Source organism: Salminus brasiliensis, chromosome 8, assembly GCF_030463535.1.
Source record: "Salminus brasiliensis chromosome 8, fSalBra1.hap2, whole genome shotgun sequence".
NCBI classification, from domain to species: domain Eukaryota; kingdom Metazoa; phylum Chordata; class Actinopteri; order Characiformes; family Bryconidae; genus Salminus; species Salminus brasiliensis.
Window position 1 is genome coordinate 19,620,268 of NC_132885.1, and position 25,915 is coordinate 19,646,182.

Genomic DNA, 25,915 nt, shown 5'->3' on the forward strand with positions numbered 1-25,915 from the left:
TAGCAGTGTGATAGCAGTGTGATAGCAGTGTGATAGCAGTGTGATAGCAGTGCGATAGCAGTGCGACAGCAGTGATTTTCAGAAACTCATTTGTTCAATACTAAACAGCGACTTACACCCAGGGATCCTTATTTGGGCATGTCACTAAGTGCAAACTGATGCACAACCTCAGAGCTCTATTCATCATCCTCCATCCCAACAGATTTCCTCACCACCCTTGCCAACCTGCTTGGGCAACCCCAGGGCATATGTATTTGCTGGGCTCAGGTGACTGTTTGAAAGGGCCTGCGCTGCTCTGCCTCATTGCCAGCTGGGACACATGGAACCATAATGTTACCACCCTTAGGCTCAGAGACACCTGCCCTATCCCAAACATTCACCCTCTCCCGTTCAATCACCCCCCCCCCCCCCCCAACACACACACACACACACACACACACACACACACACACACACTTCGCTTTTACATTACTGCCCTACACAAAGGTGCCCACCTCACTGCTGTTCTGGAGCAGCGGCCTGTTGGACAGCTTCTCCCTGAGGTCATTTAGCATGCAAGGCGAAGTGTGTTCGGCATCTGCTGCTCTGAAACATGGCAAGGGCAGAGAAGGTTGTAAGGCCTGTACATAAGTTTTTAGTTTGTTTTTCTTTCAAAGATAAAGAAACAGCGATAGATAACACGCATATACTAACACATACACCTGCGCTGTCAAAGTTAACACGTTAATAACACGTTTCAATGCAACATTTTAAAAACCTTTTTAACAATATTAACACATTTCCCCATTGTAATCTTTCAGACGGTCCACATATCTGACCCGCTGCAAATGCACTGCAGGTATAATAGAATATTGAAAATACACATACCAGAGACAGAAATGACGTATTTTTATTCGTCCCACATTTCCAAATGTAGAATACTGATTAAATTAATAACCATTTAGTTACTTATTCCATTATTTCATGGTCTTTAATATCCAAATACAGCAAATGTTAATACAGTATCGCTGCATTTACATTTTTATATTCAGGAGGCTTATGATAAGTCATGAAAACACAAATGGTATGAATACACTGCTGCTTTTATGTGGGTCCCCTGGTGCATTTAGCGTTCCACTTTTGCTGAGTTTGCCAAGAAAAAGAGCAAGAAGCAGAGCAGGATTATAATGTAGACAAAAAAATTAAACAAATCCTTAAACTTACATATTTAGCAAAAGTTGTGTTTTGCCAAGTAGACAAATAACATGTAAAGCATACTTGCTTTTATGCAGAGCGGCTCACAGTTGACAGATGTATGTAATGTTAGGAGTCTCACGCAGTGACTTGTTGGTATATCATAGTGGGTGGTATTTCTAAAGCACTGCCTTGTTTACATTCATACGTGATCTGATGAAGCCCACTTGGTTTTCCTCCAGTTGTCCCTCCGACTTCACTGGTGCTCCGCTGGTGCTCTTCCTCACTAACTAAACTAATTGGTGATTACTTAGGGAGCAGCAGCTCAGCATGGTAATTCTGAGTCCTTCATTTGATGTTCTGCAGTACAAAGGCATTTAGGGTGATAGCTGCAGAATACACAATCTAACCCCTCGTTTCAGCACAGTGCTACTGGAGACGCCTCTGCCCGCTGGGGAATTATAGTTATTATCCAGCATCACATCATGAAGCTCACATTTCCCTCATATTATATCTAAATATGTGCTGAAATCTCTAACCTAATTTCCCCTGGGATGGAGGGGAGGTTCTCATTAAACTGCTTGGGTGCACGGCATCCTGGGATAGCATCCAGAAATATGTCTTTAAAAGCAGATGTAGATGAAAAGTTCACCAACCGTTATCTGCTGTCTCTTAAAGTGAAAGTTCCCTGCTTTTTCATGAGGAGGAAACACGAGGGGGGCCTGTGAACTCAGGCAGGAAAAAAACACTTGGTTGTCTTATTTTTAGTCTGATCACAGCTTAGATGCTGCGAGAAAAACCTGTGAGTTCTCATGCAAGGAGTGTTAATCCACACTCTCATGTGGGACTGCTGCGCTGTACAGAAACAGCCCGTTCTCCTACTTCTAAGGTGTGACGTTCTCTGTAAGAAACAACTTCCCCATCCATTTAAAATAGTTTTTGCATAATGTGTTTTTGCAGACATGGCCCTGCTTGTTAATGTTTCATTTGGCAACACATTTGGGATCAGTCCACTACTGAGTTCAGCCTCCTGCATGGTTTCTGAGAATCTCTTAAAAAGATCAAATGTTCTCAAGCTTCAAAGAGGAGGCTGCTTGTCCCAAAAAATTGAAAGTGCTGTCTTTCACTCCCTTTATATGGGAACTCGGCAGCTTTGTAAATTGTCCTCTCTCTCTCTCTCTCTCTCTCTCTCTCTCTCTCTCTCTCTCTCTCTCTCTCTCTCTCTTCATGGTAGAGGTCAAATTGCAGGTGGAGGAGCTGGAGTCTAACATCACGTTACCAGAATCTGGATCCATCCGTTTGGGCTGTCGTATACCTTCCCAGTCCTCCAAAGACTCTCGCTTCTCTGTGTCGTGGTACGTGTCCCGCTCTGAGAGTGACGAGGAGGATGACCAGGAGTGTGTGTTCTCTATTGGCCATGACGCTGTGTTCGGTAACGGAAACTGCAGTCCTACAGAGGAGCCAGGTCCCAACTCACGTCTGCAGTTTGAGCGCACCGCCTCAGACCTGTACGGCTTGACCATCCAGAGAGCCAACCCTCGAGATGCAGGCAGGTACTACTGCCACGTGGAGGAGTGGCTGCTGAACCCACGCAACGCCTGGTACTGCCTGGCCACCAACAATTCTGGAGTCACCATCGTTAATATTTTGGAACAAGGTATGCCCAGTTCTTGTGTTGGTAAGGGAAAGGTTTGTGAACCCTTGCATGTAGTACTTAGTAGAGGCACTTTTTGGACAGTAGTCCCAATCAAATGCTTCTATAGATGATGAGTTGGGAGGTATTTTTGCCCTTCATTACCTACATTACCTTTTTCTCATTTATTTGGATCATTGAAGAGTTGTAGATAATGGACTATTGCTCTGACAGTCTGCTGTTGAATTTTCTGATGCAATCTGAAATTCATTGATCCCACAGTGTAATCCATCCAGGACCTGAGGCAGCAAAGCAACTCCACACTTTATACTAGGCCTTGGTGTTACCTGCTGAAAAGGATTAGAAACAGCTGTTTTTGCTATCTAACAGTTTGAAAACCACTGGTCACAGGTCCCTTGGCAAGTCCTTAAGACAATTTATACAGTAATATCAACCCACCAGAAAAAAGCTCAGTAGTCCTATGTAGCAAGGTAGTCTTAAGAAAACGTAAGGTAGAGATACATGTATATTTCTTTGTTTATTGCTTTGTTTAGGGAGCATTATTTTTCTCAGTTGTAACCTTCTATACACAGCACTGTTGTTTGTTATTTGTCTTATGCGAGACTCCTGAACACAGGTGTCATCAACTGCAGGAGATGCCTGCAGACCCTTACCTGACACCTCTTTGCTGTCTGTTTGAGGACTGTATAGTGAGCATTGTCACTTTTTGAAGATCACACCTAGACGAATTCTGTTTGTAATCTGCCTGAATCTGCACTGATGAAGGCCCATTTCATTGCAGATCCCTTTCTAACATTTGATCAGGCTATATTTCACTTGAACAAAATTGTGTTAAGAAGAGCAGGTGCGCAGAATTGTGCAGGGCAGGTCGAACCCAGGTGTAAGTGGAATCGAATAATTACCCTCTTTACAAGACTGGCTCCAATTACCCTCTTCTCCAGAGTTCAGTTTGCTAACAGCTCACATGCCTTTTCTGTTGGAAAGCAGTATTGTTTAAACCATTGTGTTCAGGAAATATATGGCTGTAAAGAATGTTGTGTGGGGTTTGTTAAAGGAACATTATGTAGCAAATTTAGCTTAATTTAACATAATGCTGGGCTGTATAACCTCAACTCAATGCCACGATTAACAATTATGTTAGGTGCTTGAGTTGCTCGGTTGACTCACTGATTGAGCTCTCCTCCATGTTGCTTCCATGTCGCAGACTGGGTGGGGCGGAATCATGTGACCACATGACTGTAGTACACTGTAGTACATTTTTGAGGGGACAGTACATAAACACACAGTGGGGAAAGAATAAAACAGAAAAAATATATTTTTAATACATACGTATATTTTTTTTTCAATAATCAACATGGGCAAGGTTACATTGTTTAGAGTAGTGGAATTACAGTTACAGTTGAGTTACAGTTTCAAGTAATTTTCAATTTATTGCCTGGCTCTAACATAACAGCTTCAGAATTATTTTGTAATTGGGAGAATAGCATCTCCGTCACTGCCAATCCGGACCTGAAACGCCTGCTGCTGCACTATGTAAATTTGGTGGAGCGTGTGCAAGACCTCTAGTAAGATCTGTGGAACACTGTAATTCTTCTTTATTTGTGTGAAATGCTATAATTTTTCTGCTGCATCAGTGTGTGCATACTTTCACTTCATATGCTGAATCTTTCTCAGCATGTCAGCAAATGCTTATAGCTAGCTGTCAATTAATTGTGCTGCAAAACCTGAATTGTTTTCACAGCAGTGGTGTAAAAGTGAATGGCCCAACATTTGTATCCAACTCCATCTGTAAGTGGAACCCAAGAGCAAAAACTACCAAACCAAACTCATAAAATGCTGCTTATGAATGTTAGATTGTCTTTCCGGAGACATCTGTGCTCCAGATAATCTCGATAATTCCAAAGGGTTCACAAACTGTTCTCACAACCTTGTGCACTAATGTATGTTGCATTTCTCTTCAAGTCTCCTAAACACTGCTGACGTGCTGACGGATTCATAAATCTTTCCTCTTTATTTTCCCCACAGTCTCTACCCTGCAGTCAGTGGTGTGCTCCAACAACTCACTCTTCTACTTTGTATTCTTCTACCCCTTCCCCATCTTCGGCATCCTGCTCATTGCCGTTCTGCTGGTGCGCTACAAGAGCCGCAGCTCCAACAAGAACCAGGAGGGCAAGAACGGCGCCCCCCTGCTCTGGATCAAAGAGCCCCATCTGAGTTACTCTCCCACCTGCCTGGACCCACCTGCTCTCAGCCTCCACCCCGGGTCTGTGGAGTAACCGAACACCACCCTCTCTCTCTCAGCCATTCACTCTCTCTCGCTGTCTTTCTTGCTCTCTCTCTCTTTCCCCGTTCCTCATCCACGACAAAGCCACCAGGAAGCATTCTGGGCTCCTGACACGGCCATGTCAATCCATCCATATGGCTGAACTAACCCTTCTTCAGTTTGGTGTTGCCATGGCTACAGTGACTGCCAGTGGAAAAGCCTAGACATTCGGTTTGGTTGTTTATTTAGGGGGTTTTTGTCTTTCTACTGTTTGATCATAATCTCACATTACCCTCTCCTGAGCAGAAGTGCCTGTGGGTCTTAGTACTTTAGTTTCTTTGACACACATGGTCGTCTACGCCACCCTTGCCACCCTTGTGGCTACACTCCTGGATGAAGAAAGTTCTTTGTTGTGTTGTTTGGTTTTATTCTCTATTTTAAATGTGTGCTAGGAACCTTTTTTTCTCCAATTGATGAAGTCTGGTGTACACCTCTTAATGAGTATTATTTTTTTTTTTAGTTTGTTGTGTGTTTTTTTTTGTTGTTGTTTTTTGCCAGTGGTTCTATGTTTCAGAAGACTAGCTGGTTAACCCACTGGCCTGTGAAAGTCTGAAGAGGGAATATCATGCAACCAAGCTTTGTGCGACCCCTCCAGATGAAATCTTTTCCTCCAGAGAAATCTCGGAGGCAGAAGAAAGGCAGTGGTCATGAATTCTTGAATGGGAGTGTGCCACAGAACTGATCTCAGACCTGTCTCTTTTTGGACTGATAAAACAGAGACCAGGGAGAGCCCTCGCCTCCCACTGAGTCTAGGAACGCTTTATCGGACTCATCCTCACTGCCAAAGACCCACTAACACTTGGCCAAACTCTCATGCTGATTTGCAGCCACTGATGACTGATGAGCTTGCCCGTGCAGAAACTAGTGACTTGATTAGGGTCCATTACATTCCTCTCTACGAGCCTTCTGGATATCAGGAAGGTGGACATTACGCAACGAGATCATTGTATTCCTGCTCTGATCTGCAGTTTCATCATTAGTGTTCAGGTGCTCCTGCTAGCGGATATGTTTTTGCTTTGTTTAACATTTGTGCTTTTTTTATTGTTGTTGTTATTCTTATTCTTCTTAGACTTCACTCGAACTAGGGTAGAGGAGGGGGTTTCTAATTACTCCTTCATTACACTTTACTCCAGCGTGCTGGCCTGTGAGGTGTCGAAGCGAAGTGCGTGTACAGTAAGCACTGTCGCAATGCCTTGCCTCCTACTGTGAATATTTCATCTGTCACCCACCCACTTTTGTAGAGCTAGGTTGTGTGCAAGACATGAGTAAGAGGGCTTTTAGGAGTCAGGGCCAAGCATGAGAATTTAACACAAGGGCATCTTTCCTTCCCCATTGTTCCTTGTTTTTAACCTTCCCCTTATTAGTAAGCCAGGGATGATTTGGAGAGAGCTCCCAAAGCCTGCTGAGAAGACACTTCTGATACGAGGGACAATCTTGGTGCCAAGGCCTTTTTTTTTTTCTTTTTTTATAATAATAAATTGGTATCTGTGCTCTGCAAGACTGAATAGCGAAAGTCGTCAGCAAAACGTATTGGCTTAGGGATACTGTGTAAATATGACTGCCTGGCTCCTGCCAGGGGCTTTTGGATATGTAGGCTCATGAACAGCAGTTATTCACTAAATCTACTTAAACTCTAAGACACAGCGGAAATCGTCCCTGTAGTCCTGAGGGGATATGTTTTTGACATGGTTTTGATCTGTTGCCCATTCCTTTCATTTGTATTATTTACAGCTTCAAAATGCTTAAAAGGTTCTTTACATTATCAAATATTTAATATGCTATCTGCAGCCTCACAAGGGAAATGCTTTAAAGGGAAATTCCAATGCAAACATATTTTTAGAGTCTTCTGCTGTGTTTGAGGTGATTGTGATACTTTAGTTAAGTGCAGTGCATAATTACACAAGAGAGTAAATGCATCTCCCCCAGGCAGGCTGCTTAGCTTGTTAGCTTGTGCAAGATTACACTGAATTTCACCTTTGCTTGCTGAAGCAACGAAATTAATTGTACAATCATTCACGGACATGAACATACTGAAATGCCATTAAGCTCGGCCCATTTTAGATGCCAAAAGCCTACAGGAGGTGGGTCCAGTCTATTAAATTAACGTGTAAACACCGCAAAGGAATCTAAATCTTGTAATGCTGAATACTTTTTTTTAAATGCCAGCTAATTATATATATGCTTTTATCTCTTAAGGTGTGTAAAACCAACCTGGAATAATGTTTATTTCACAGCACTGCCAGATGATGTTGACAATGAGGACAGAAGGAGCAGAGCTGTTTTGTCAGAAGGAATTACAGATTGAAGCTGGATTGCTTGAACAAAGATGCTGTCTTTCAATCCAGCATTCATGATTAAATTGAATCTCTCAGCTTAGCAACTGCATTGGACTGCAGTGCAAAAGAGACTTTGGTTGCATTTCTTTCAGCATTTTTTCCATTTCCCTTTCCCATTTTTTTAAATCTTCAATTATACTGAGCCAGATCATCTGTTCAGTTCTAAAAACCTTGTCCATGGAGTGTCACACAGCATGTTTAGTAAGAGCTACATGCAGTTTTTAAAAGGCAATCTCCATACACACAGAAAAACAGACTTTGTTCTCCAGAAATGAAGTGCTCTGCTTTTATTTATTTCACTTTTTTGTTTTTTAATATAAATATGTTTATTTAGTTTTGGCCTGGTGTCAGCATTTACAGGTGATTGCCACAGCTGTCTATATCTGGTACTGGAAGCATTATATAAACATCACTGTAAAGGCACACAAAAAGACAAGAGTCACAATATTGAATCCACTTGAAGTTTGTGGTGGTCTTGTTTATTTATTGAACTGTTACTGTAAAACATTTAGTTAGATTATGTGAACTTTCTAAAGTTGCATAGTAGATAGGCAGACTTTGCGCGGACCTTGGACAACAAAGCCACTGTTTCTCCTCTGTGAGTGCTGGCAGAGGGTATTATGGGAGGTGGTAGGTGAGTGATGCAGACTGTGTGTGGGCTTCGAGCGATCATCCACACAAAGCTGTCAGCTCTCTCTATTTCTCTTCTAAATCGTGTCAAACTGTATAGTGCATGATGAAGAAGGAGGCATTTTGATGTTTTGAACTTCTGAGCGTTGTGATTTGTGGCATCATGCCAGGCTGCTGCCACCTCTCCATCTCCTGCGGGTCGTGCTGTTCAACGGTTTTGTTCCCGAAGGCCACTCTGACACCCCACAGGTCCACATCTCCTCCACATCTATAATCTACAAGAAACTTGGCCAATAGTATCCTGTGATTGTATCAGTCTCTGAAATTGGCAGACCCATGCTCTGCCCACAGATGCATTCTTTTGTAGCAGCTGTTGTCGAGTTGGATAATCTATACAGAATCCCATTCAGCCTAATGCAGTTTTCTGTGTAATATTGTGCTTCATTGCTGAGCTATGTTGTTGTGGCTAATCAAAGCTAGACAGGTTGAAAAAAAAACAAACAGCAGTGCTTTCGCTGTCATGCTAACTATAGCTTAATTACACAACACAAAAAACTACACCTGACCTGTCTCAACAGTGTGGCCTTGTACACACATACACAATAAAATCTATTTAAAATGAATGATTCGCCAGGATCGTAAGTTCGAATCCTGGGTCATACTGTTTCGCCATCAGCAGCCAGAGCCACAGAGAGCTCAATTGGCCATGCTCTGACTGGGTGAGTAGATAATGCTCTCACCCCTCATCACTCCTATTGTGATGCTGGCCAGCCTAGGCATATGTTGGTTGACGTATCAGAGCTGGGGGTCTTGCGCATAGTGGCTGCCTAGTGATGCTGCATTGGCGGTACTCTGAAAAGAGGTGGTGGCTGAAATGTTCACATGTATCAGAGGAGGCATGTGCTTGTCGTCACCCTCCCAGTGTTGTATTATTGCAAATGATAGGGGCAGTCTATTGAGTTAATTGGCTCAGCTAAATTGGGGAGAAATTGGGGGAAAATAATACTAATACTTTCAAATGTTAAAATGTCGACATTTGAGAAAATTGAGTGTGCTCCACGGTGGTGGTGGCTGATAGCCTAGTAGCAAGAGAGGTGAGCCTGCAAACCATTGTATCTGTGGGTATGGCACTGAAACTCCCTGCCCCATGTGTTGCAGCCCCACTGGAGACACTGTGAAGCTTCAAGGCAGGGCAAAGACTTGAATGAATGACCAGTTTCTGTTGTAAGCGGTTAGCAGTGTAAACCTTGCTGCTTGAAGTAATGGTTCAGTAAGACATCAAATGGTACTCTCAGATTTGTAGCTACACAAACTGTAAATGGATTTGTCTAGATGTTTTGCTTCTTTCGGTTTAAACTGGAACTGTGAAACTACATTTTCTAACAAGAATAGCGTTTTTTACAACCGGCGTTGTCACAAAGTAGCTTTACAGAATCAGTTATCAGTAGGTGGACAAGAGATCAACAAGACATAAAACCTAAGACCCCCAGTGAGCAAGCCAAAGGCAATAATGCCAAGCAAAAACTCCCTCAGAGCTAAAAAAAAAAAAAAAACCTTGGGAGGAACCAAAACTCACAAGGGGGACCCATCCTCCTCTGGTCAGAACTATTTATAAATTATTGATCAAAGTCACCAAACCACCACAAAAGACTGTTCTACTGCTCTGGTGTGCAAAATAATCCTAATATAATCATGTAATACAATCTTAATATATATAACAAATATAATCATCGTGACCGTAAGAGTAATGAGAGTAATGGTGATTAACTGTGGTAATAATAATAGTAGCATGTCCATGTAAATTTAGGGATTCGTTTGGCAGGTGGCAGTCACAAACACTAGACGTCAGTGGTCACCCAAAATATTTTCTCTAAATGCATGCTTAAAGTTACAGCTAGTTTTTGTTCTTTTTATAGTTCACAATAATTAATATTGTTCTGTGAATCACATTGTCATGTGCCACCTTAATTTGGTTGGAGTGGCTTTGGTTTAGAGACAAGCCTGTGTGTGTATATTTAGTGTTACAAGCCCCAGGAACCACCAGTATGACATTATGGAAAAGATTTGGGTGACTATTGCCTTCTAATCTGCAAAATCTGGACACCAAACATGTAGTCAAACGCTGTGTAATGTGGACTTTCATCAAACCATTCCTTTAACTTAATTTCTCATTATGGTTGAATGGGGATTTTTGCCAGCGCTCACAACGGTAGCACATTTGTGGGCGGAACATGGGTCAGTAGTTTTCTGTTTGCTGTGCCTGTGCCTTGTAGGCTGTATTTGAGACACTATACCTATAACAATAGCTGCACAAACTGACAGTTACACATGCCTACAGGCAACATTTATCTCCCACTAGTTTGCAATATGATGCTATCCCACTGCAGGTGTGTCTGTCCGGTGGTTTTGCCCAGGGCTGCTCTCTCGGAGCAGGAGATGGAGGGTGTGGCACTGCTGTGTGATGTTACAGTGCTGCCGCCGTTCGAGCTGTACAGAATTACTCTAAACTCGACTAGTGTTTTTGTAGATCAGCTGACCCATAACATCCTCGCAGTGTTGTAGATGTATTCTGAGGGCTGCATGTCATGGCTGTGTACTGACTCCAGATTAGCTGTGGAATTAAAATAAGATAATAAAAAAACATTGTGGTGATGTGTGTTCAGTTCAGCCAGTGATGCTTTTTTAAGTGACGTGTTTTTATGTTTTTTATTTTTTCAATTACTGAGATGTGCACTGAAATAAAAAAAGAAGGCCATAGCTTTTTTATGCTTTTCTGTGTTTTGTTGTAATGTTTTCTTTTGGTTGTTTTTATATATATATATATATACATATATACATACATATATATATTTTATTGAACTGTAGCAATCGCTATCATAAAAAGGCACTTTGCTATTCTGTCAGTTTATTGCAATAAAAACATATTCAGTGCACAGTGTTTTAAAATGTGTTGATGTAACTTTATCGTCTGTCCTCTTATGCATTTGCCGTGCTGTTGTTTGAAAAAACTGCAAATAAGACAGGGAAAATACTGTGATGCAAAACTGGCACGCAAAGACCTTGTATCTCCATCTTTTTAGATCATTTGAATCTGGCAGTTATAGTTCTTAACATTGTCAAAGTTTCCTGTTAAATGGACCAATTGAAATGGTCTAAAATGCCAGAAAAAAAAAAAAAACATTACACTTTTATATAACTTTAATTGAAAGTCAACAGGGTTTCTGCTTTCTGTTGTTGCTGTAATTACACGCTGTAGTCCATCTGTTTCTCTGCATACTTTGTTGGCCTTCTTTCACCCTGTTCTTCAATGCTCAGGAGTCCACAGGACCACCACAGAGCAGCTATTATTTGAGTGGTGGGTCATTCTCAGCTCTGCATTGACACTGACGTGGTGGTGTGTTACTGTGGTGTGTTGCACTGTTACAAGTAGATCAGACACAGCAGGTGGACTGAGGATAGTCCACCAACCAGAAAAAGCCAGACACCAGTGTCCTGTGGGCAGCGTCCTGTGATCACTTATGTAGGATTAGAGGACGACCAACACAAACTGTGCAGCAACAGATGAGCTTCTGTCTCATCTACAAGGTGAATCAACTAGGTAAGAGTGTCTAATAGAGTGGACAGTGAGAGAACACAGTGTTTAAAAGCTTCAGCTGCACTGCTGTGTCTGATCCACTTGCACCAGTGGATCCCCTGCTCTGTGGTGGTCCTGGGGGGTCCTGGGCATTAAAGAACAGGGTAATAGGGGGTTAACAAAGTCCATTGTTTTACTCTTTTAATCTAAATCTAAAACTTCAATTAATTAAAATTATGGACAGAGAAGTACCTTTATAAAAACACAATAATTGGCACCTCTTAAAATTCTTATAAACAAGATCTTATTAATCACAACTGAGGTTTTTCTACTGTTAAGTAGTGAGAGGTGACCTTCTGTTTTGTTGGTATATGAATGTTATGACAGACCAAACTGCCTCATCATAGAGAAGACCAGAGAGTCTACAAAATGTTGACCTTCATAAATGGCCTTCTCTGACAGGAGGCTAGCTGGCTTCACACACACACACACACACACACACACACACTACCTCTGTGTGATATGAGCAATGCAGCAGTGTGGCTGCTATAGCTCAGATGTACTGGGCATTCACACAAAACATTTGTGCTACAAAACACGACTGCAAGCTTCTTTGTACGGACTGTTTGTACGTTTGACTTTTTTTTTCACTGTTTGTACGAAATAGTTCCAGACAATCTTTTTCAGAACAGATCAAGTCAAGTCAGTCACTTCGTAAAAGAGCACCATTTACCAGTTGGTGTAGTGTAGTGGATAACAACAATTACAATACTTGGGCAAGACTCCAAACGGTATATACACTATATTGGCGAAAGTATTAGGACACCTGCTCATTTATTGTTGCTTCTGAAATCTATTGGGTATTTTTATCCTGCTTTTGAGTAGCTTTGAGTAGCTGTCTCTACTGTCCAGAGAAGGCTTTCTACTAGATTCTGGAGAATTGCTGTGAGAATTTGGTTGCATTAACCAACATGTTGGATGATCCACATCCCAAAAGTCCCCAACTCATCCTAAAAGTATGGGGTTGAGCACCATTATTCCAGAGAACACAGTTCCTCTCCTCCGCAGCTCAATGATGTGGGGGGCTTTATACACCTCTAGCCCACAAATATTTGGACATCTAGTGTATGTGAGTCACTCTGAATAAGAGCGTCAGCCAACCACCATAATAAAATGTAAGCACGCAGATCTATGACAAAACAAAAAATGGATAGAGCAACAATGACTAGTATTAACTGCAGTGAACTGTATAATTATTTGTTGCATTTTTATTTCATTGTATGTATAATTTTCATTGTTTCTGGCAAATTATTTCACAGTTTTATGCTGTCTAGCATGTTTGGCACATGAGGGGGGGAGGGGGGAATTAGGCACAACACCTGTTCTCTAGATTCTGTGCCAGTTCTGGGACACTCTGCTGCACTCCCACGCAGGCAGTGTGAAAGCAATAACCTGGTAAAACTGGTGCTGAAATGGAAAGTAAGATGTTCCGGGTCACTCATGCTGCGCAGGAACAGCATGTGTGAAACCAGTCTAAAACTAGTGGTGGTTGGATCTTCCAGCAAGGCAGTGATGCAAAGCTTTACTTGAAAATCACACCAAAAGGAGTCAGTGTCAACAAAATAAAGCTTTTGTAGTGGTCCAAATGGAAAAGCCTGTAGAGTGAGGAAGCACAAGGATAGTTTATTTCTGAATAATTGTACATGGCTGAGCGGGGGTATAGGCAGAAACACACTTTTTGGTGGGCCTTTGAAAAAGATGTAGAAGTAGATGGTGGTGCATCTTTTCAGAATGTATTTATCAATCGCCCCCAAGGTCTTACAACATCACATCATCAGTCATTCACTGTTCAGTCGTTCTGCTTAATCTAATGCATCTTATCTGGTGCACTGTTTAGAGTGGGAGGCAAATCAGATAGCTTCATCAGAAAACAGAATACTGTGAAATGCTCTGTTAGGGATGGGCTTTCTATTTTACAGTTCCCCCAGGTGCATCTTTTGAGTTGGTGGAGATTCCAGTTCAAACACCGGCATGCTGATAAATAAATTAAGGCTTAAGGCAATTTGCAAAGTGTGTGTATGTGTGTGTGTTTGCACAAAAAACAAAAACCTTGTATCTCAATTTTAGTAGTTTTAGTAGTTTTGGTAGTTTTTAGTAGTCACTTTTTGACATAACTTGAAGTTGTCTTTAACGTTGTGTCCCTTTAACGTTTAACTCGTACATGAATCTGGTGTTTTTCGTCACGTATATGTTCCCATACCTGCATCCTTCCTGTGCCTTTAGTGTAGCAGGCCGAGGCAGATCCAGGTACACAGTGAGGTGAAATGAGCTATCCTATCTCTTATCATATTCATTTGGACAATGTTGGCTCTCTGTGTGTGAACTGTTGTATGTGTGTTGAGCTGCTAGTGAGCAGTGAGGAGTGAACAGGGAGGGTTGAAAACCTCCTGTTGTGCTACTGCAGCTTTCTTCATATGGAAGGGTCCAACTTCCACAGTGATAAATAGCGTTTACACACACTTTTATAAATGCTGCTCAGTCTGACTGAAGGGGGTGAAAAGCACAGTTGAACGGAGGGACCTCCAGAATCGAACCGGCGGATAAAATTGCGTTTTATGGCTACTGTGAAAATGTGATCGTTTCAGTCTAAAATCAAATTGATGAACTTAGACATTTTTCATAGCTTTTATTTCTATTCATGCTCCTCAAGGGTACCAGTACTCGGCGGGGCAGTGTAGCTAATGAAAGCAAAGCACTCCCAGAAAACTCACTTACACACTTGCAATCTCAGTACATACACCAAAGGGTATATTACACGCTCTATCAATATGTTTGTATAACGTCACAGCCGTGCTGCAAACGCATGGAGTATCTGGTCTACGCTGCACATGCGTAGCTGTGTTAAATAATAGATCTGTGAGTCTGCGCTATCATTTAATGTGCAGATCACGCTTGCATGTCCCCCAGTCACAAAAAAAAAAACTGAAGTAGAAAAAAGAAAAAAGAAGGAGACATAATGTTTGCAGAGGCAGCTGATTAAATGGGAAAATGGGGTGTGACACTCATTTGGGTCTGTGTGATAGTCTGAGGGCTCAGGTGGAGGAGAGCAGTGGGGATGGAGGTGAATAAGTGTCTGAATGCAGTCTGCTGGATTTACAGACCAAGACTGCTCCCATTAACCTCCAATGCAGGAGAGGTGGTGGTGGGGGGCATTCGGTGTGCTTTCTTTGCCTCCTGCTGTGGTGACACAAGCCTGGGAATGGGTTTTAACGTGATCTGTTCTTTAATACGTTGCTGGCATTCAGTTGCGTGTTGTGTGGGTAGTGTTTACGCAATGGGTTACTTGTGTTTTTCAAAATGCATCTTTATGGATTCATAGGCATTTATTGTACAATTTTCTTTATCTGTAAACACGTCTGTGCATACGCCCTTTCATTTGGCACGTGAATGTCTTATCTTGTCTGGATGGTAATTAAGATGTCTGTCTGTGATTGTATGTGTTTGTGGAGGAGCTGGGGAAAGCCTGCGGTATGCTGTAGCACTTGAGTGTCTGTCAGGGGCAACAGATGATGCTGTCCACAGTGGCTGTCCTGTCTGCTAACTGAGAGCAGCGTGACAACCAGGGGCCACAACCAAATCACACAACACAAATCATAACTCTTCCTGACACTGCTCACCAAAAAACAACAAAAAAAATCCACTCATGAAAATTCATATTTTTTACCTGTCACCATGATGTATGCCTAAGTGTACATATTATTTTTCAGCCTAGTAAGGGAAAATCTCTCTGATCATTAAATCTCTTCTCTAATCTTCTCATCAAGAAGCATCATGTAGCAATGTGGCTCTTGTGCTCATTAAAGCCATCATTGCTTTTGCAGGATCCTTTGAGCCAACAGTAGGCCTTAATGATTCACTAAGCATTGTGTTTACATTCTGAGACCTGCACATATTTACATGCAATAGCTATCTATCCAACTGAATGTGTGGTCCTGAAGGCACTGGGAGCAAACCCAGTTTGGCGTTTATTTCTCAGAGCAGTGCTTACATTACAGGCCAGTTTCCCAGATTAGTCTTACACTAAAAAGAATTTCCAATGGGGCTTAACCGGTGGCACTGCAATTGAGTCCAAGACTAGGCTTTATCCATGTCTGGGAAACGAGCCCTGAAGGTCTACTGATTAATATAAGGATCAGAAAGGGGGATTTTAGTAGCTCTCCTGAGGGCATAAACAATGTTCTGTTTGGGAGTGAGAAGAAACTCTGGGAAACCTAGACTGGAGTATGGGAAGCCAAACCCCACCCAATCAGTCAATCAGTGACAATGAGAGCAGGTGTGGAAGAGGGGCAGAAGACGTGGACACGTGCACACATAGTTGTACAGATTTATCATGGAAGCTAAAAAGATATGGGAGAATTTATAGTGTGTAGGCTGAAGAGGAGGAGGAGGAGGAGGAGGAGTTTCAGTCATTGTTGTCCTCCTAAACATGGGTTGTTTCATAGCTCAATTTAGTGGCTTAGTTTTGGTTGGTGAAAGATTATTCCTTGCTCAGTATGCTTGTTACACAAGAGAACATTTCTTAGCACAGGGATGTGAAAACCCTGGCTTGTGGGTTTGCAGTAAAGACTCTGGGGTGAGAATGTGCAATAATGATGCTAGGGCGAGAATGGAGGGGGACAGTGCATTTATTGTCTTTAAAGTAAGCCGGCAGATACCATGCCTTTCAAACCCGTTTTACATATTACACACTTCTTTGGGTTTGCAATGAGTCTGGCTCACCTCAAGGACTTCAGGATGACCCTGCAAAATGAGGGCTTAGAATTCTGTCCAAGAGACGTTGGAATGCACATGACGTCTAGGATGCCTTGGGGCTGCCGCCCATGCAATAATTTGAATGGAGAAAACCCAGTGAAGGCTTACAGGACCTCTTGCACTGCAAACAACAGGGGTTTAAAACACTGGTATCAGTTTCTAGCATCTTCATATGCAAACTTATAAATCATATTCTGAGCGTCTGATCAAATCATTGAGCAGGCCATTCATTCAGGTTGGTAAACAACAGGCAAGACTCTACATCATGCATCAGAGGCATGCTGGGCCGGCAACTAGAATAAACAAAAATATTTGTAAAGATATTAGTGGGTGTTAAACATATTATCTGTCCTATACTGTACTGGTATACTAATATCAATATAATATAATAAATATTTTATTTGCTTTGTTTGTGCAGTGAGATTTAGCTATAAAACACCATACAGTAATACAACCTTTATTTTTTATTTTAGATGTGACGCACCTCATGGACATGGCTTTTAATACTCTCACTCATGTTTAGCAGGCTAAAGATTCTTCACGAAGGAAGCCTATTGGTTTGCGAATAGCTTTCAGTTCTTTGTATAATTGACACTTCATATCCTTGTTTTAAGAAATTAACATTATACAGTTTATGCATAAAGAACCCTAAAAATATTTTCGAGTCATATTTATGTAAAATCTGGAAATATTACTTGTCTTTTAGTGATGGCTCAAAGCACAAATCATGCTTTTCGGCTGTATTGGGAAACTAGGAGCAAAAAATACCAAATCTTACATAATGCTGCTTTAAAAGGGATTGTTCCCTAAAGGCTGCTTGCAGCTTTTACATCCTGGAGTTGATTATTTACCGTTGCATTTTATTAAAACTTTTCTATCCTTATGTTTTGGTACTTGTTTTTAGGAGTGTATCTCGCTGTAAATGACTAAACTATTATTTTAAAACAGTAGATTCAATTCAACAAATTGCTGTGGTATGTAAAAATATAGTGACCTACAAAAATCCTTAAAAACTGAAGCACAAAATAAAACTGAGCAAATGATACTACAGTAGTTACAACCCACACATGCTCACAGAATCTCATTGGTTCACACCAAACTGCTAAAGGTTTCAGACCACTAAGTGCTATTTCTGTTTCTGTTGTTATGTGAACACCCACAGTTTGGAGATGAAAACACAGCATGCTTATCAATAATGAACAAACTCTAAAACCTGCTTGCCTGTATGAGCTTGCACAGCTTGGATTCATTCTTCACAACAGACTTGTTGTAGTGCTGGGAATGGGTTACTGTTATCTTAGCCGTCAGCCATAGTTGTGTAGCAAGGTGATGTGTTGTGACGTACAGGGAGCAAACCTGCACAAAGATACAATCCCACATTTCTGTGACATTTTTTCTTGAAGAGAGCACATACAGATGCCTCCATTTTCAGGCAGAACTATCACAAGCCTTCATAAATGAATTGACCTTTGTTTCCTGCAGACCTTGACTGTGTTGTATCATAACCAAATACTCTATCAAGAGCTGCAAGGTCTATAGATATTTGTCCCAACCTCCACAATGTTATATCCCACTTTTAATATTCCTATAAATCCCTTGTGTTCTGTAAGATTCTAAATGTTTTCCATTGATTGCCCTTGGCCTGGTGTATGCCACAGTCCTTAGCTGCCTTTAGAAAGTAGGTTTTCTAAAGGCGGGAGTCTAAATACTGCACGTCCACTACTAGAGGCACTTTCTTTGTATACTGCTCTTTCCCCACAGCAACCCCAGAGCTTCATGGGCATCAGCAGATGTTCATCTGGGTCACAGTGCCAAGGTAATTGGAGTTCTCCCTGCAAATTCCCACCTTATAATCAAACACTCTGCTAGTCACTGCCCTAGACGTAGACAGAGTGTATAATAGCACCTCTGTCTAGTCTTGCAGAATGGTCTTTTCATTGAGAAAATCCTTTATTCTAGCTTTTTGTGGATTAATAGGTTTCAGAACCCTGAATCAGAATTCCCTCAAATCCGAACAAGTCTGGAGCTGCCAAACGTACTCATGCAGTGGATGTGTAGAAGTGCTGAGGCTAGGGGAAAGACTGACTTGCCTCGTACAGAGCTGCTAAGATTAGACAATGTGTGATGAAGCAAGTGTATAATTTTCACCCCAGGAGTGAAGGAAAAGCTTGCGTCAGAAACAGTGAGGTTCACTTCACTTACTTCTCTTTGTCTAAGTGTATGCGCTGCAAGCCATGGGCATTCTTATCCGGCCATAGCCTCTCTTTAAGTTTAATTACCACTGAGTCTCTCGTCTATGTACAGTTCGACCACCTAGTGCCTGATTTTATGAGTTTACCCCTCAGCAGGCCAGGGCTGACCTCACATTTTGACAAATGACATCTGAGAATCAGAGCATTTGTGTGGAGTACTGCTAGCCGTCCTCTGTTTAACAAGCATAATCAAACAAGACAAATCACTTAAAGGGCTGTTTGAGACAGAAAGTTCTGCAAAGAAAATGATGAGAAAATGAGTTAGAGCACCACAGCTGCTCTTTCACTGAATCAGCTGCTCTGCTGCTCTCTCCAGAATACAGTGCAAATTTGCTCGCTGTTAAAAGCTGTAATGTTACTTTAAGCAATTAAGGGAGTTTTGCTTAATTTTGTGCCTTTAGCTTGATCAGATGTAACCTCTGTGCATAAATAAATGCTGTCATAACAATGCACTAATTAGCTGTGTTAGCTAGCGCTCTCTCTCTCTCTTTCATTTTCTGGTGCTAAGTAATTATGAATTAAAATGTAATGTGGTTTTAATGCACTCTAGGTGCGGCATTGGCAGATCTTATGGAGAGCCGCTGTGTGTATCCCGTGCAGAAAAGAAACTGTCACAGATCTTCATTAATGGCAACCAAACGCAAATTGTTGCAGACGTCATGTTTGTATAATGGGCTTCCTTTATATGATGATTCAAACCTAAACTGACACATCCAGCCTTATTTCAATGACGCATTTTCAGCCCTGTTATGAACTACCACTAAGCTACACTAACCGAGTTTGAATATGCAACTGCAAGCACACAGCAGAACATTAGCAGAACATCAGCTGTGCTGCACACCACAGAGCGGATTATTCAGAGCGGCTGGGTTGCCATTTTGAAGCAGTCTCCATGTTCAACAAGCCTCTTATAATGGCAGGCAAAATGCAAAATGTTAAGACTCTTGCCCAAGGATTCCTGTTATAGAGCAGTGGCATTTATTGCATTGACAGACCAATCCAGGCCTCTTATCCTACATGTGCTGGGCAATGGTGGTGTTCACTATGCTCTTACAACACCATCATTTATCATCCATCAGGCCTGTGAGCTTACCCTCTTCAGAGCCTAATAGGCAATTCACAACGGACATGTTTCTGAAGCATTTATTAATTATCTGTCTGGCAGAACAGATACACTCCTAGTATAATTAGTGTTTCAGTCCACACCGGCTGCACTAGATGTGCAACTTATGTCCATTTTAAAGGACAGAATCAGAAACAGATTACCAACCGGTCCTACTGGACACATGCCCTCAGGCCACTATGAGACCCTAAACCAATATAGATTTATATCATATATATATATATATATATCTTTTTCACACAATCTATGAAAACAGCGGTGAGTTAATATAACACAAGGCAACAAAAGTTCACAACTTAAAAGGTCTCGTTAAAAGCAGGTAAAATGGGTAAGTGTAAGGATCTGAGACACTTTGACCAGAGCCAACATGTGATGGCTGGACAAACATGTCCAAAACATCAGGCAGGTCTTGTGGGTTTTTTTCTGGTATGCATGAACCAGCAACAGGGTCATGAATACCACGCTCCCACTGATGCGATCCATGGAGGCCCCACCTCACAACTTACAGGACTTAAAGGATCTGCTCCTGATGTCTTGGTGCCAGATACCACAGGATACCCATGCCTCAATTGGTCAGATTTGTTGTGACGGCACAAGGGGGACCTACTGAAAATTAGACTGGTGGTATTAATGTAAATCTGTGTATATATTTGGCCTCCTGAAATCTGTGTTTTATTAGGGCTCAGAATTAGCCAACATATCTGCCTTTACTGCACAGGGACATGACCGCAACACAGTGAACAGCAGATCTTTTGATTTCACTGTGATGAAAATGTCACTCTCAGTCCTTTCTTTTCAATGTTCACCACAGCTTTACTCTCAAAGTGGTGCACTGGCTGATGGCCTGGAGGTGTGTATAATAATATGTTAAGATGACCAGCACATGGCAATACAAACAGCTCTAGCAAACATGTCCAACATCACAAGGCTGAAGGCTTTCTAATGGCCAGCTTCTTATCTGAGTTTTACATTCCACCTTAAGAGGTGTTTTTGTTACTTTCATTTAAGGTGGAATGGGAAATTAGAATAAAAACCTCAGCTTCATCTTTTTGCATGAGACTGGGGGTGGGGATGCTGCAGAGGTTTGTATCTAGGGGCCCAGGATTTATTAATCTGTTGCCGCGTAGCTTAGAAGCATGATTGTTAATGCATCACTGATGTTACGCTTGCATGATACAGGCGTTACATATCTGGTCTGAATAGGACGACTCTGAAAAATATGGGCACAATATTTTAGTGTATTTTTCTTCTACTGACTCCTATGTTTGCTTTTAGGAATAAAATGATAACATAGTGCCTCTTTAAAAACCCACACTCTCCCTCCTCTGCCCTGCTTAACAAAGGATAAATTGCTTTGCACAAGTGTATTGTGAATGGGCAATCAGAAGCGGCCTATTGAGAGCTAGTTAACACATGTACACTATAATGTCTGGAAGTGGTGGAGGTAATCATTTTCTCTGCGTGTGTTGCATACTAGGTTTGTGATTGTATATTCGTCATGTCTGGGTTATGATCATCCAAGCTGCTGATGTGCTTTCTATGTGTGTTTAAATGTAGATATCTTTACCCCTACCAGTCGTAGCCATTAGATTGACAAACATATATAGAGACAGTGGTAAACATGATGCAATTAAGTACTAATTAATTAACAGTTTCATTCACTGTATGTACATTTCTACTGCTTTCTTGCACCCCATTTCATATTTCTTTACCTTCTTTCTCTCTATTTGTATGTTTATATTTGCTCAGCTCATCCATTCCTTAGTATCCTTAGGCATTATTTAGTTTCTTCTTTCTGAGTGTATATACCTTTAACATATCATCATTATGTGTAAACTGTCAAGAAACCAACAGTAAAAATAGGCCTGAATTCTTACAATGGCACATCCTATTGATATTCATAAGGTGAGCTCAGGCTTGTTAAACTCGACATGTTGCTACAAACAAATCAATTTTTGACACAAAATGCACTCTTGAGGGCTCAGGAGAGACATAAGACACAGATCCTTCCTATACTTGCAGGGAGATGACCTTTCAATTTGTTTTCTTGTATCAGATTTGTAGGAAAGGAAAGAAATATATCTCTGCCTTCTCTCTCCAGACTGTTTTGAAGTTTTTACAGTGCTCTGAGATTGGGGAAAGAGAAGGGCACGGTATAAACACACACACGCAGACAATGTTTTTAGCTTCTAACGAGAAAAGACCCGCAAATAATGGAAAAAGTGCTAAGCAAAGAGAAACACAGGCTTAATCCTACTGAAGGATGACAATGTTGCTTTTGCTATAGCCGATTATGGTGATGAGCTTGGTGTCAAGATGTCTGCTGTATTTGCTTGGCAGGAGTAATCATATAGAAGAATACATTATTGGAAATCACAGTAGAAGTCTGGTCTGGAGGCAATATAAATGGCAATTAAAGCAAGCAGTAGTTATAGAAATACTGAACCAGCCTTCTAGCACCAACTAGCATGCCACACTTAAAATCATTGATGTGGTTGATGTGAACATTACCCAAAACTGCTGGCCCATATCTGTATGATTTTATACACTTCACTGTTGCAGCATGATTGAAGTAGATAAATGCATGAATATTCCTAATAAATTGCTCAGTCACTGTACTTGTTGATTGTACTAATTTTAAAGTATGCTATATTGTTATTGTTGGAGCAAATTGGTGCTTTTTTTTAAAAAAAACAACACATTTTTTACATTGTGTCAGAATGAATAGAAATGGTCCAGAGAGACAAAATGTACATCACATCAAATCTATTTACACTGAGTTCTGTTTAAAACAGGAGTATATTTTGCTCCTTCTTCAGTCTGTCTGTTTATGTTTCTACAGTTGTAATCAAACCTATTCAACCCTCATTGCAAATTTTGTTTATTAGCTAAACATAACTAATAAAACTAGTGCCTTCTTTTTTTTCTCAAAAATTCTTCCTCCTCCAGACAAACCGCCGATCCAAACATTTTCACAGTTCCACAGTTTCACAGTTAGAGGAAACAAAACTGGAACTTTTTGCAGCGCGTGGAGGGCAAGATGGATTCAATCAAGTATCAGAAAATCCTACAAGAAAACATCCTGCCTTCGGTGTTAAAGCTGAAGCTTGAGTGTCATTGGGCATTTCAACAGGACAGCAAAGTTTGGCTTCAGAAGAAGTCCTGGAAGATTCTGGAGTGGTCATCACAGTTGCCTGACTTGATCCCCATAGAAAATCATTGTTGGGATTTGAAAAAAGCGTTTGCAGCAGCAAACCCAAGAATATTAGAATAATTAGGAGGCCATTGCTCATGAGGAATGGGTTAAGATTTCTCAGGAACGCTTCCAGAAGCTAGTGTCTGGCTATGCATTATATTTGCAGCAGGTCATAACAGTACTAAAGTACTAAAGACGCTTGTCGTAAAGCGGTGTGTACCAGTGTTTGTGCACTTTGTCTACTGCTGATCACATTATATTGACAATTTGTGTTACTGGCCTATGCAGCATTTAGCAAAACTCATGTTTAGTCATGTTAGAGAAGCAGGCAGAATGTAGCATTAGAAGTCTTTCCAAAATACTCTTATTGGTGCAGTGTGGTAAGACACGCTTGCCTGTGAGGGGAATCAAACCCCAGTCTGCCTCACGGAGTGTATCAGCAAATACCATCCCAACATTGTTGTCCTGGGCCATGTCTTCTTTTCCTTAATTTAGTCAGTGATATACTTCTCTGGAGTTAAAACTCACACTTCCCTGCAGTGTGTTTTCCTCCTCAGCCCTCCCTCAGTGAGCTGTGGCACCTCAGGGGAAGCACTGATTGAAATATCTGAGGCCAGTGTGTAAAGGGGGAGAAAAGTGCTGTAAGCGAATGGCACTTTCCATAACAGGATTAGGCCTCAGTTAAACGTCTGTCTCAGCACAAAAAAAGCATATCAAAGTATTGATAAGTGTGTGTTACCTCATCTACACTGTCATGCCTCAGGTGATATTTATGGTGATGTGACAGCAGGGGGTTCTTGCTGTCCTACTTTAACTTGGAAGCATCTTACAGCAGTTCAGAGGCTTGACCTGAGGGCTACATGTGCGTGACCAACGTGGGTAACAAAATCAGAATCAGTGGTAAAAATTCAGCTTAACACAACTTGCTCTTCATCTATGAAAGGTGGATGGTACAGATAGCACTGTTCACGCCACTGTTCACAGCCCCAGAGCTGTGTGCTGTATTTGGTGTGTGTGCGGTGATGATGTAGGGTCCTGTGAGGCAGGGGGCAGGACTGAGTGGCCTTCTGCCCACAATAGTTTCTCCATCACTGCTAGTCTGCCCATCCTCTCCAAGTTTACATTAGGGCTGTTCTCTAGATTATTAAATGGCTGTACAGTCATATGCAAAAGTTTGAACACCCACATTGATTGTCATGTTATGGTTTGTTGATTTAAGTCAGTCAGCTACTGAATATCATAGAGAAAATGAACAGTAACAGTCAGAACCTTCACACTACACAATTCTATTGAAATTTATTAGAAATTAAAAGTTTTCCTGTGCCCTGTAATAATGCATAATGCTGCTGTACTAAAGTATTGAGACATCTGCTCATTTATTGTGTCTTCTGAAATCAAGGGTATTAAAGAGTTCATCCTGCTTTTGTTGGAGTTACTGTCTCTACTTATCAAAGGAAGGCTTTCTACTAGATTTTGGAGCATTGCTGTGAGTGACAAGACCATTAGTGAGGTCAGGGTGTTGGACGATCACCACCTCACCTCATCCTTATTCTAAAGGTGAATGGACAGAAGCATAGTAACAGGGATTATTTTAAATAATTGGAAACTTGCAGTCTATGACCACCTAAAATTCATAACTCACTGTCCAAATACTTATAGCCCTAAGTGAATGAGTATGTTTTCCTCTTTCTTCTGTGTATGGCACTTTGGTTTTATATATGCCCTATAAATATACACATATGTACCTGCTCATTCACCATGAGCATATATGATACCAATAAAATAGTGATGTTGCCAACTGGTTTCTTTTCTTAATTGGTTCATTCTATTTTGCATGCTTAACTATCCCTAGACCAGGCAGTTAAACACTGTAAGCAATGTAAACAATTAGTCTTTTTCTAGGTGCTAAAGATTATTCAGAGTAAACAGACAAATGTTAGCAGTCTTACATAGTAGCATAGTCGTAACATAGTAATCTTCCTCTCTAAGAAAGATATTTAGTCTGGTTGATCTTGCCATCTCCTTTGAGAATTCACTGGCCACTCCTTCTACAGAAGCTCAAAGCCTTGGTGTAGTCATGGATGATCAGTTATTGTTTTCAAGCCATGTTGCAAATGTGACTCGGTCATACAGACTTCTCCTGTACAACATCTGGAGAATCGATCCTTCCTCTCTAGAGAGGCTGCCCAGGTGCTCGTTCAGTCTCTCATCACTTTGAGACTTGACTACTGCAACTGTCTGTGTGGTGCAACAGATAACACCACTACCTGCCAGTGAGCTACCACACCACGTGGTCTGGGTGACTATGCTGCGCTACACCAATAACAGTCCTTGGGCAAGACTCCTAACACTACACTGGCCCACCTCTGTAATATGAGTAACCTTGTAAGTCGCTCTGGATAAGAGTGATTAAAGTTCTGTTAACTTCTGTTCCATAAATTTCTTCTGGCTGGTCTCCCTCTGTGTACCATCAGGCCCCTGCAACTTATCCAGAATGCAGTGGCACGGCTTGTCTCCAACGCTTCTAAATTCAGCCATGTCACTCCACTGCTGCGTTCTCTTCACTGGCTACCTGTAGCTGCTGCCTACATCAGATTCAAAACCCTGACGCTGGCCTACAAAGCCAAGAACAGACCAGTCCCTCCGTACTTGATGGCAATGGTCAAAAGCCGATCTGCACCTAGAGCCCCTTGTGCTTTGAGTACGGCTCGCCTCGACCCGCCATCCCTCACAATCCACAGAAGACAAGCGTCCAGGCTTTTTTCTGTCCTGGCACCAAAGTGGTGGAACGAACTTCCTCTGGGTGTCCGAACGGTCGCTCGCTGTCTTCAAACGCAGACTG

General features: G+C 41.5%; 1 protein-coding gene across 2 annotated transcripts in view; it reads left to right on the plus strand.

The window, feature by feature from the left end:
- The window catches only part of igsf3 (immunoglobulin superfamily, member 3), a 159,584-nt gene extending 148,816 nt beyond the window's left edge, over positions 1–10,768 (plus strand). For both annotated transcript variants that reach the window (XM_072686011.1, XM_072686012.1), the window contains exons 8-9: positions 2,408–2,830; positions 4,853–10,768. In XM_072686011.1, coding sequence (XP_072542112.1) covers positions 2,408–2,830; positions 4,853–5,103 — 674 coding nt within the window. In that variant the 3' untranslated portion in view covers positions 5,104–10,768. The remainder of the gene's footprint in view (positions 1–2,407; positions 2,831–4,852) is intronic.
- Positions 10,769–25,915: the final 15,147 nt, after the last annotated feature.